Source organism: Monodelphis domestica, chromosome 2 (genome assembly GCF_027887165.1).
Source record: "Monodelphis domestica isolate mMonDom1 chromosome 2, mMonDom1.pri, whole genome shotgun sequence".
Taxonomy (NCBI): Eukaryota; Metazoa; Chordata; class Mammalia; order Didelphimorphia; family Didelphidae; genus Monodelphis; species Monodelphis domestica.
Genome location: NC_077228.1, coordinates 374,868,316 through 374,881,070, shown reverse-complemented (window position 1 = coordinate 374,881,070; position 12,755 = coordinate 374,868,316). Strand labels below are relative to the sequence as shown.

Below are 12,755 nucleotides of genomic sequence, written 5' to 3'. Positions count from 1 at the left end.
TGCCAACTTGAAGCCCATCTTGCTTGAGAGGTGGAGGAAAAGGGAGAGGGACAGTCTCTGAGATGATACAAGAGGCTATAAGAAGGAAGTAATTAAAAAAACCTTTGTTGCTGTTCTAATACTTTGTTTCTACCACCCAGTTGTGACCCTAATCACATCTCTCCCATGATAATATAAAACCTATAAGTTTGGAGGGTAAAAGGACTACAACAAACCATGTTTTTAAAAGGGGCTATCAGTAACAAGTAACAGATTTACTTTTTGCCCAAAGCAAAAAGACCCCTTGCATAAGGAAAGTCAGCACTATGGTATTCATTCATAATATATAGATTATTCCATAACTTGCTGCTAGAGCGTTGGGCCACTTAATCATATCAGTTAATACAGTCACAAAGCATAAGTTATTCCTTTTATAAGTAACAGGTATTTCTACCTTTCTGACCTTAAAAAATTCATTGCTACCTTTTACAAATTTTAAAAAATATACTTACTTTTCATCAGGTCGCAAAATGCTACAGTAGGAATCTGGACGGTTTACAAAGAAACCTGTCTTCTTCACCAAACTTTCTGCAAGCACATTCAGTCGATCAAGAACATTACAAAGCTTGCTGGGAGGAGAAAATTCAAATTTAAAATAAGTTTTTACCTTCAAGGAATGGGACAAATACATTTAGGTAGAAGAACATTCAAGGTTTTTATAGAAATTTAAGTTGGTTCTTGGTAATAAAATTATCATGATCCATTTCTAGACCAAAGGTACTAATCAACAACATTTAATGCAAAAATATATTCAAAAGGTCTATAACTTAGCATCACAAATCTGGGATCTTTAATTTCGTTATATAACATCAGTGCTATTCATTTTCCTATTTTATTGCCTCCCCCAAAAGCAATGTCACATTCATCAAGGAACAGTGTAGCACTTTCCCTATAGGTGTTATGAGGGCAGAAAAGTAGAGGAGATATACAAAAGAATTAAGAGATATGATCCCTACCCGTAGGAAGTTCATAGTCTATTTAGGGAAAACAAAACATTCAAGATATAAACTATAACAATTTGGTAGTAATGAGTAGAAAATATTTTAAAGTACAAACTAAATCCATGGATGACTGGATTGAGTTACCCAAAAAAGGTACCATTGGATTAGTCAAGTTTAAAAAGAAATGTCTGACACTTATGGGCAGAGAGAGTATTCTCTAGTCATCCTAGAATATCATAAACAAAAGGAAAGAGATGGGTCATATCAAGTGGAATATGGGGCAAAAGGACTTTACAGAAAGATTAATAAGCCTTAGCATTTCAGATTTATTAGACAAGCCAAGTGACGGAAGGCCTTAATATTAAAATGAGGAATTCAGATTCAACATACACAGGAGAGAGCCACTATTGATTCTTATACAAAGAAGTGACAGATTCAAAAGCAATATTTAAGAAAGAGGATTGATTCAGCCTGAGCATAAAATGATTTACAAAAAAGAAAGAATGATACCTTCAGGGAGTAGCAATATCTTCTTAACTAACAGAAGTAGCAGAGTCGCAATCTCAAATAAAGTTTGGGTTTTGGATAGGTTGGGGCAATTTGGCTAAGTTACTTATGTTTAACAAATATGATTGACATGTGTGAAAAAATCTAAAACATAAGCATTCATTTGCCATAGAGATCAGCACAACACATAAATGCCTGTCTATTTACCTTTTGGTATATTTGGCCATGTCCCAAGGAATATAAACTATAGAATGTTCAGGAGGCAAAAACTGATTGAGGTAAGTAACAGCAGCAACAAGTTCTTCACTCAGAATTCTTTCATGCTTTCTTTTTTCACGTTCCTTTATTAAAATTCAAGAAAAAACACTCAACATCATAATGACATTATTATATCAAAAGCAAAGATTTTAAAATATCTTTGAGCTTATATAATTTCAAAATCAGAAGGCTAAGGTTATCTACTAAAATCTTAGGCCTGAATGAATTGAATCATAGGGAAATTAAATGGGTTATATTATTTAGAAAACCCCAAAGAAATTAATATAATAAATTAAAATAGCATAGACTTAACTTGAAGTCATAAACAAATACTTCTATTAAAGATGCCATCTCTTCCTCTGGGACAGTAATAAAGCACATAGAAGTAGAATGGGAAAAATCAGGTTTAGATCAACATCTCACACCTTAAACCAAGATAAATTCTAAATGGGTAAATGGCTTAAATATAAAAGAGTGAAATCATAAAGAAATTAGGGGAATATAAAATAGTATACCTGTCAGATATATGGGAAAGGAAGGAATTTAAGACCAAGCAAGAGATAAAGAACATTGCAAAATGTAAAATGAATGATTTTGATTATATTAAATTAAAGAGGTTTTATACAAACAAAACCAATATAACCAAAATGAGAAGGAAAGCAACAAACCGTGAAAAAAATTTAAAACAAAACTCTCTGACAAAGATTTAATTTCCCAAATATATAAGGAACTAAGTCAAATTTACAAAAAAAAAAAATCAAGCTATTCCCCAATTGACAAATGGTCAAGGGATATGAATAGGCAGTTTTCATATGAAGAAATAAAAACTATCAACAATCATATGAAAAAATGTTCCAAATCCCTCCTGATTAGAGAAATGCAAATCAAAACAACTCTGAGGTACCACCTCATACCTAGCAGAGTGGCCAATAAGACAGTAAAGGAAAATAATAAATGTTGGAGGGGATACAGCAAAATTAGGACACTAATACATTGCTGGCAGAGTTGTGAATTGATCCGACTATTCTGGAAAGCAAATTGGAATTATGCCCAAAGGGCTTTAAAAGAATGTCTGCCCTTTGATCCAGCCATACTACTCCTGGGTTTGTATCCCAAAGAGATAATAAGGAAAAATATTTGTAAAAAAATATTTACAGTTACACTTTGTATAGTGGGAAAAAATTGGAAAATGAGGGGGGTGTCCCTTGATTGGAGAATGGCCGAACAAATTGTGGTATCTGATGGTGATGGAATACTACTGTGCTGTAAGGAATGATGAACTGCTTGATTTCTATATGAATTGGAAAGACCTCCAGGAATTTCTGCAGAGTGGAATAAGCAGAACCAGGAGAACACAGAAACTGAAACCCTGCATCACATTCAAATATAACAGACTTTTCTAGTAGCAGCAATGCAATGAACCAAGATAATACTGAGGGACTTATGAGAAGAAATATGATCCACATCCAGAGAAAGAACTTCGGGAGTAGAAATAAAGAAGAAAAACATATAATTGATCACATGGTTCAATGGGGGTATGATTGGGGATGTTGACTTTAAATGATCATTCTACTGCAAATATTAACAACATGGAAATAGGTTTTGAACAATGATACATGTATAAACCAGTGGGATTGCCTGTCAGCTCTAAAAAGGGGGAAGTAAGAGGGATGGGAAAGATCATGAATCATGTATCCATTGAAAAATATTCTTAATTAATTAATTAGTTTTTTTTTTAATGATGCGAGGGGCAGCTAGGTAGCTCAGTGGATAGTCAGAACTGGAGATAAAAGGTCCTGGATTCAAATCTGGCCTCAGATACTTCCTGGCTGTGTGACCCTGTGTGAATCACTTAACCCCAAATGCCTAGTCTTTACCACTTTTCTATCTTGGAACTAATATTAAGTATTGATTCCAAGATGGAAGGTAAGAGGCTGTGGGAGGGGAGGGGAGGAGAGAGACAGAGAGACAGTGAGAAAAAGAAACAAAAGAAAAGAGGGATCAATCATCTACCCTAAGACTCTCTGCTTATAATCTTTATGCCTGTTCAGATCAAACCTTCCTTCTGAGGTCACCACTATTCCTCTAGATTTGTGGTCTCTTTTTAGAATAGAAGCTCCTTGTTAGCAGAAACTTTGAATTGTATCTCTAGTAACTAGCATGGTAACTGATATATAATAGGCACTTAATAAATGCTTTTTAATGTATTCATTTTCTAGTAAGCTTCTTTTTCTTGCTTTCTTTCCTTTTTTCCTTTCTTCTTTCTCTCCTTTCTTCCTTCTTTGGTTCTGAGGACTCCCAGAATCATTTCTAATAAATTTGTCCTAAACAATGTAAAAGATGATTCAAATCAAAATTCCTCTATTCAGAAGACTGCTTCCAAGAACTGGGAAAAGTAATCAATTAGCCCCATGATGCTGAAGGCAAGTCCTGTGTTTATAGAACTGCTTAATTTTCAAGGCTAATGAATTAAATTAGATAAATATCTTGTAAAGGAAAAATTTATCAACTCATCCAAGTTGAAAAAGTTGTCATCTAAGGGAGTTTGGCAAGAGTTGGGGGGAAAGAATGGCATTAATAGCTATACTAAGTTTCCAAGCAGATGACTAAGCTAAAAATTTACTTGGTTTATTTGCATATCTAAGGCATAATATGTAAGAGAGGCAATGTGAAATAGCAGATAGAAAGCCAACCTTAAAGCCTCAAAGACCTGGTTTGATGTTCTGCTATTTACTGGCTGTGTGACACAAGGCAAGTCAGCACTTTCAGACTACAATATGTCTGTAAGTCTGATGCCTACTCCTATATATATTTAAGGCACAATAAAATTTTACGTGTGTTTGTGTTGATTTTTCCTATTACATCCTTTAAATCAATAAGAAAAAAATTTAAGTAATCAAAGGATATGGCTTCATTCAATCCGGTCACTAGTATCTTCATGTCTCTCAGACTCAGCTTCCTCATCTATAAAATAAGGTTGTACTAGATCACCTTGAAATAGAACATCTCAATTTTTTGGTTCTCAGGACTCCTGTACATTCATAAAGTTTGCTGAGGACACCCAAAGATACCCAAATATACATTTCATTAATATTTAACAAGTTTAGGCATATCTTTCTTTCTTTCACATGAAGAATATAATTTAGTTTTTGTTTATGTGAGTTATATCAATTGATGTTCATTATTTTATTAGAAATTTAAATGGGCAAATTCTACACTTTTTATTAATTCATTTGAAAATAATAATAAGCCCATCGCATTTTAACACAACGTATTTTTATAAAAATAACTTTTCCAAAACAAAAAAAAAAATTAGTGAGAAGAGTCATGCTTTTCTACAAATTTTACTAATTTCTTTAACGTCTGAATTAATAGATGGCAGCTAGATTCTCCTGATTCTGGAGTCAATTGTTGCAACATGTTGTTTTCATTGAAATATATAAAGAAAATCTAGCCTCACACCAATAAGTGTTGGAAAAGGAAGGACTATTTTAATAGGCAAATAATATCTTACTGTTCTTATGAACATAATTTTAATATCATAGAATCCCTAAAAAGGTTTTGGAAACTTCCAGGGGCCATTTTGAGAATTGCATTTCTAAGGTACCATCTAGCTCTAAACCTAGGATCCAAAAAACCATATTTTTAACACAATTTTGAGGGAATCTTAATATCTTTCTTGTTTACTAGCACCTAAAATCTACATTTAAAAAAAACAAAAGTATATTATTCATAAATTCATTATTTTAAGTGGTGGCATACTTTCTGTTACCACTATCATGTATATGCACACAGACATTTTGACTCTTTAATCATAGGATGAAAAAGTCTCTCTGAGGTGAACCAAATCTGCGATATTCTCTTACCCTCTGATTTTTAGGAGCCAATGCCACTCTAAAAAACAAAACAAAGCAAAACACTGCCTACTTTGCCTCTAAAGAGCAATTTAAACCCCAAGTACATAATCACCATGTTACTAACTACTTCTGGGTTTTGAATAGCAAAGAAACAATGAACAAGTACAGTTTTTAAAATCTATTGACCTTTTTTAAACATTCAAATAAATTTACATGTGAGAATTTTTGAGAAACCACTCTAATAATTACATACATCAGACATTAATTTTTAATGTATTATGTACAGAGAGAATTAAATCTAACATCCTAAATGTGAGTATATTGCCATAGATTTTTCAGTGACATGAGAACTCTGAAAAATATAAACAATGATTCACTTATCAAAGTCTTATATATTTAGATCTGTATCCTAATGATATCTTTTGAAATCTGACTCTATAAATACATTTTTTTTTACCAGACAGTTAAAATTCTTAAATATTTTACTATATTTCTCAAAAAGATCAGATTGGCAAATGTGGAATACTTTGTAGGCTTGGATAACTTCTGGTAGTTTCTTGGTTTTTGCTTTTATTTTTTTCTGGAGCATAGAGACTGAGATGGAAATTTAATCTATATGTTGGACCAGTCAAAGGGATTAATGGAAGGAACCTAGGTCAAGAAATCAGAAAAACCCTCTCCTCATCTTTTTTTTCTTTTTTCTTTTTAATTCTTTAGCTTCTGCCCTGGTATCAATTTTAAGACAGAACAGCACAAGGACCAGGCAATTGGGTTAAGTGATTTGCCATGGGTTACACAGTTAAGAAGTGACTAAGGCTACACTTGAACCCAAGTCCTCCAAACTCCAGGTCTGGCACTCTATCCACTGTGTTACCTAGCTGCCTCCTTTTTCATCTTCTTGAATTACAAAAGGAAAGGAGTTATCAGGAAGTCTAGGCAGAAAGCCAACAGGTAAGAGATTGAAGGTAAAGGAGAAAGGCAGAGTAAGTTGCCTAAGCTGGCAGGCCTTAACAAACTAGAACATTCCATTCTGGGGAATGGTAGAACAACATGCAGTGGGTCCTTAGTAATGAAGGAAAAGTGACCAAATTTATATTCAACTAACATCATAAAATAACCTAAGACCATACCATACCTTCACTAGATTTAAGATGATAATAGGGGAGCCAAACCTCTGGAGCATCTGGTCAAAATGAAGAGCAGCTATATGGGCAAATGGATCTGCTTGATCCACTGAGAAAAATAAAATAATGCAAACAAAATCATTTGTAAAGATCAAGCAGGAATTATTTTATTATCTATTTCAAAAAATAGTTTTTAAATAAATATTATTCATTTAGAAAATTTTTGAATGTGATTTCTAAATGTCTATAAGAAAACATTGATGTCAAATAGCATTCTGAAGCTAAACAACTTTCAGATTCCTAAAGTGGAAATTTAATGCATTTCACAGTAATACTTTAAAGGAAAATATAAAAATTCTCATATGGATATAAAAATAAAGACATGTAAATATGGCAGAGTTATGTTTGAATTAGTTTTTTTGTTCCTTTTAGACCATAGTGAAAAGAGTACTGGAGAATGAGTCAGAAGACCAGGGTTCTAGTCTGAACTCTGCTATCAATTAACTGTGAGACCTCAGACAAGTTAATTCACTAACCTGGGATTCAATTTCCTCCCCTGTAAAATGGAAGGGGGATGGACTAAATCAGAGATTGTTAATCTGTGTGTGTGTGTGTGTGTGTGTGTGTGTGTGTGTGTGTGTGTGTGAGAGAGAGAGAGAGAGAGAGAGAGAGAGAGAGAGAGAGAGAGAGAGAGAGAGAGAGAGAGAGAGAGAGAGAGTGAAAAATCCCTTTGATAGTCTGATGAAACCTACAGATCTCTTCTCAGGATAATGTTTCTAATTATATAATATAAAATATTACAAAGAAATTGTATTGAAATACAATTATCACAATTTTTTTTACATTCATGGACCCCATGTTAAGAACCTCAAACTTGATGATTCTTAAGGTCTTTCCCTTACAGTATCTCTTTAAAAAAAAAAAGTCCTAATAAATGTACTTATTTCTTAGCTATTAGAGTAACATAGTTAACCAGAGATTAACAATTCTAAAAATCAAGTTCAAATTGTCAACACTTAATGATTGTTAGGCCACATTCCATAATCTATAAATACCTTGATGTTACTTCAAATTTATTCATATATAAAAAGACAGGAAAAAAGAATGACATTCATTCATGATCAGAAGATCCAAATTCAAGGCCCAGCTTTTGCACTAACCATCCTGGGCCTACAATAGATAGTAAATCTTTACAATGCCCCAGAAATCTCTTCATTCTGGAATCCACAAATTGAATGTGCCCTCTATACCCTGCAGCCTCTGATTAATCAGCCAATCCATTTAAGGAGGCTCAGAGAAAGTTGATGAGAGTCAGGCAGGCAATCTGGAGACAAGACATGATTGACCTGAGCCTAGTTGCTTTTTTTAAGTGAGGCCTTCACTAATATCCCACGTTATCTAAGAAACAAGTATTTAAAATTACTGCTTGGAAGTATTTTCCACATACATGTAATTGGAGGCTTAGGCATCATAGTTGAAATATCTTGAGACCAATATAAGGGGACTGATCCTCTAACTTGCACATAGGAGGAATAACTTCCTGCTGTAAAGGACATTACAGAAGCATCACAGAGTATTTGTTCAGTCTCTACTTCATTAGCAACATCACCCTGGAAAGAAAAACATACATTGAAAATACAAAATCACAAGTATGTGGCTAAGTTACAATACCTGCCAACAGAAGTGTCTTGAAAGTAACAAAGGACAGTCAATTTGAAATAAGCATGTAAGTCAAATGACAAGCTTGGAAAAGGAAGTTTTCACAGGAAGGTAACTTAAAAAAAACCATTAGAGATACATTAAGGGAAGCAAAATAAAATCAAACCAAGTGGGAAGGAGACAAGCGATATTAAAATATGTAATAGCTTCCTTCTGGCACAGAAATGAGAAAGAATCGAATCAGGTGTGGTACTTCTCACTCGGGGCGGCATTGATATCATTTCTATCTGTTAGTGTTATGAAAATAGATGATACTAAATTTGTTTAGCCTATTTCAGAAGTAAGATGGTATTAGAAAAAAAACAACAACAAACAATTCTGGCATTTTAAGAATTAAATTCTCAAAACTGTTTATTGCTGATTTAAACCAGATTCAAAAAATCGACTCTACATATACTTGCCTGCCTAGTCACTCAGCTTACCCATACTCAATCAGTTTAACACATGTGATAAAGAGTGCAGAGGCTGAACATGACATGGCAGGTAAGGCGAGTTAAAGAAAGGTGCTATTCCTCCCTCTGGTGGCTGACTCTTGGGACTACAGAATTTAGAGGAGCAAAAAGGGTCAAGTGTTTCCATCTGCTTCCAGCTACTTACTACCAAGTATGTTATTCCCTGAATGAGTATTTCCCCCGTCTGTCCCATTTTTGTAAATAGCTATTTTCATTTCTTTTTTCCCATTATGATACTTAGGCTGATAATATTTTTTATAATCCAGGAAATGTATGATCATAAAAGAAAGAAGGCCAGTCATGTAGCAAGAGAAACAAGAGATGGGTTTTAAAAGACAGAGAAGACACTGGGCTAAATCTTCCATGGAGGATTCATGGAAAGACAAAGAAGATCAAAGATTTAAAGCTGAGAGGAACTTTGGAGGCCAGTTAGCCCAGCCCACCCATTTTACAGGTCAGGAAACAGGGCCTAGAAAGGTTATTTGTTATAAGTTATAAAGGTTATAAGTAATAAACAGCAGGGCCAGAATTTAAACCCAAGCCCTTTGATTCCAAATCTAATATTCCTCCTTTTTACCATGGCGACCATGGACAGGAAGTCTAAAATGAGAAGGCATAGAGAGGATGCAATCGGCAAAATAAGATTTAGTATCAATAAGATCACAAAGGTATTAAAATATTTATCTGTACCTCTCTTAAGCATTTCTCAAGGCCTGAGTCCTCGAAGTAATATGGATAATTTTTCAAAGTATTTGAAAGTTAATCATTTTCTCTGCTAACTTTCAGATAATCTAGAAGTTTTAATAATATCTAATGAAGAAAGACATGCTCATATTAAATATTCAAAATTTCCAAAAACCTTTACACATAGCAAACAGACATACATAGCCTGCTGCCCCACTCCCCCAAAAAAGGGCTGATTTTCCTTACCTCACAGTTTGCACCTCTCTTTAAAAAACGGGTTCCGGCAAATTTACTTGATCTTCTGGCTATCAGAGTAACATATACTGGTCGACCATATATTAACAATTCTAAGAAATCAAGTTAAAGTTCTTTAACACATATGATTGTTAGACAACATCATGGGAAGTGAATTTTTCTGTCAAACACATTAAAATACACGCTGCTGGATTTGCTACTGGATACCCTTCCAAAGCAAAACCTCTACTGCTTTCATTGCTTATGCTCCTCTCTCTGGCTCTGGCTCTTCCTGAAGTTATGTCTCCATATCTCACCCAGATTGGAAAGATAGCAGTCACTCATTGGCCCAATCAGAACCAGACCTCTGACCTGCTCCATTTCTGATGTGGACTGTGTTTGCCCTTCCTTAAAACAGTCTGGTGATTGGCTGCTACCAGAGGCTCACTTATTGAGTGGCAAACTTCATGCAGAAACACAAGGTTGGCTTAATTTAATGTAGTTTATAACTCCCAAGATCAAGGGATCCAGAAGCCTCAACCTCACCAGTAGGTGGCATTATAGACAATGACCACCATGCCTGGAGGCACATTTCCTTCATTCTCATGTGAAGAAAGTAGATTTTAACTTTCCAAACAGTCAAAAGTTACTGATAAAATAACTTCAATGCATAAGTGATGAGTAGTCATTTTTGTTAAATCAAACATATAAATGATAAAACTATTCTCATAAACTGGTTTGGGAACCAAGTCAAAATGGGATTTTTAAAATATTTTGAGCAATGGCATATCAATGAAATAGACAAAGAGTGGCATCTTTAAAAGACAACATTTATGTGGGATGTATAAACATTGGTACATTTAAAAAATACTTATAACAATTCATTTATTTTTGTAAAAAGCCCCCTTGTAGGCATTTAGCTATGGAAAGTCTGATTCCTGAATTCTCTAGCAATATGAACAACAAACTGAAGGCAAGAAAAATCTAAGAAAATCTAACAATGATTATTCATGGGAGGCAGATGGCATGGTGGAATAGAGGGATGGGATGATGTCCAAGAGCATCCCAGATGTATGGAGAGCTTGGTTCTACCCTAGTTTTTTTTTTTTCTCTAAGTAGCTTTTATATTGTAAATGATGTAATTTCTCTGGGCCTCACTCCCCTACTCTACAAAATAAGGGGGTTGAAATACACGTCTTGTAAGGTAAACTGCAGCTCTAACATTCTCGAATTCTTTCATGTCAAAATGACCTTTCTCTTTAATATGTCTCTAGAGTACTACATATGTGGTAAGATGTAAGTGTAAAGGAAAATTATAACCATGGTGAAAAAGGAGAGCCTCACAAGACATCATAAAACTCTATTACAACTTCTATAAATTATATACTTAGAGGTCTTTTCAAAGTTTCCTTTAAAACTTTAGTATATAACACCACTTTCTTGAACTGTTTTCAGCATAACTCTAGAGAAAAATCAATGGGAGAAGGGTAAATCTAAACACTTAAAAGAGAAAAATGGTCCATAAAAGTGAGCTCAGCACTCTAACCAAGACTCCACCAAACTTCACAAAATAGACTTTAAGGTCTTCACAGAAACATTTCCCCACCCCCACCCCCAACAGTATAATCTGGGCCCAACTCCACAAGCATTTCCTTACAATTTCTCACATCCATCTTTTCTACTTGACATGACTTCATCCTAGCCTAAGTCTAGAACTCTTCAACCTAGCCTACGTTGAAGATACTAATTCTAGTATCTATTAACTTTCTTTTCCTTCTCTAACCTATCCTTTACATTTTTATAGATTACTCTTCTTGTAACACTGCTTTGCCTACTTCACCTCCTAATTAAAAACTCTTCACAGAAAACAGTTTCCTTAACATGACATTCAAGTCCTTCCTCAATCTGGTCCCTATTTTCTTATTTCTCCAATCTAATTCCCCATCATTCCTCCATATCTAATAATAGGTTCCCAAGTTCATGGTGTGTGGATCCTTGGGAGTCTCTGAGATACTTTCAGGGGTTCCATGAGATCAGAACTATTTTCATAACAATACTAAGGTATTATTTGTCTATTAAAATATTCTTCTCTTCTGGTAAAAGGCCAGATTTTCTTCACATACTTCTACCGTAACAACATAAACAGAAGAATCCAGCTTTGTTCCATTAAGCCAGACATTAAAGAGATCTGCAAAACATATGTAAAATAATATCATTCTTCTTTATGAATTTTTTTTATTTGGAAATATAGCAACTTTTCATTTAAAATGTTAACTCTATTTAACATGTAAGGAGTTTACTATTGTCTCCTTTAAATAAATATTTTTAATTTTACCAATATTAATTTCCTATAAATAAATACAAACACAAACAAAAATTATTTAGGGTCCTCAGTAATTTTTAACTGCATAAAGGGGCTCAAAGACTAAAACTGTTGTACTCTAAAAATCTTCTATTCTAGTGGAAATGGTTTCTTCTTTGTTCCTCAAAGAAAAACAAGCAGGCTTCTACTTCTATGTCTCCAACACAGTTTTGAGAGTATTTAGGTAGGTAAGTTAGTAATATATTGTTTATATATCTTCTTTATGGTTTGGTTCTTGTTGTTGTTAAATCAGTTGACTGCCAGTTGCGGTTGAAGTGACAGATTTGGCCTTCAACATTCTCTGCCAAGAACCTTTCTCCAAGATTCTAAGCTGGTCTTAATGCAGTATGTTTTACCTGTCCTCAGCTTGTTAAACTCAAATTTTATTTAATCCTAATAACAGAATACTAGAATGTACTTCCCATTGATCTCTGTTTATCCAAGTCTTACTCTCACCCATGAAATTTTCTCTTTTCTCTCTGAGATGTGGCTGGAGTGACTGTTAAATCTTTTTAATCCCTATGGCATTCTCTATTTAGACCACTCTTGGTATTTAGTATATACTAGCTTATGGTTTT

The 12,755-nt window shown here is 34.1% G+C and overlaps 1 protein-coding gene across 1 annotated transcript in view; it reads right to left on the bottom strand.

Moving 5' to 3' along the window:
- The window catches only part of FIG4 (FIG4 phosphoinositide 5-phosphatase), a 150,049-nt gene that overhangs the window by 75,888 nt on the left and 61,406 nt on the right, over nucleotides 1–12,755 (bottom strand). The window contains exons 8-12 of the mRNA XM_007484429.3: nucleotides 9,828–9,928; nucleotides 8,174–8,336; nucleotides 6,738–6,835; nucleotides 1,695–1,828; nucleotides 492–608 (exon numbers count right to left, since the gene is read on the bottom strand). Of these exons, the coding sequence (XP_007484491.2) occupies nucleotides 492–608; nucleotides 1,695–1,828; nucleotides 6,738–6,835; nucleotides 8,174–8,336; nucleotides 9,828–9,928 (613 nt within the window). The remainder of the gene's footprint in view (nucleotides 1–491; nucleotides 609–1,694; nucleotides 1,829–6,737; nucleotides 6,836–8,173; nucleotides 8,337–9,827; nucleotides 9,929–12,755) is intronic.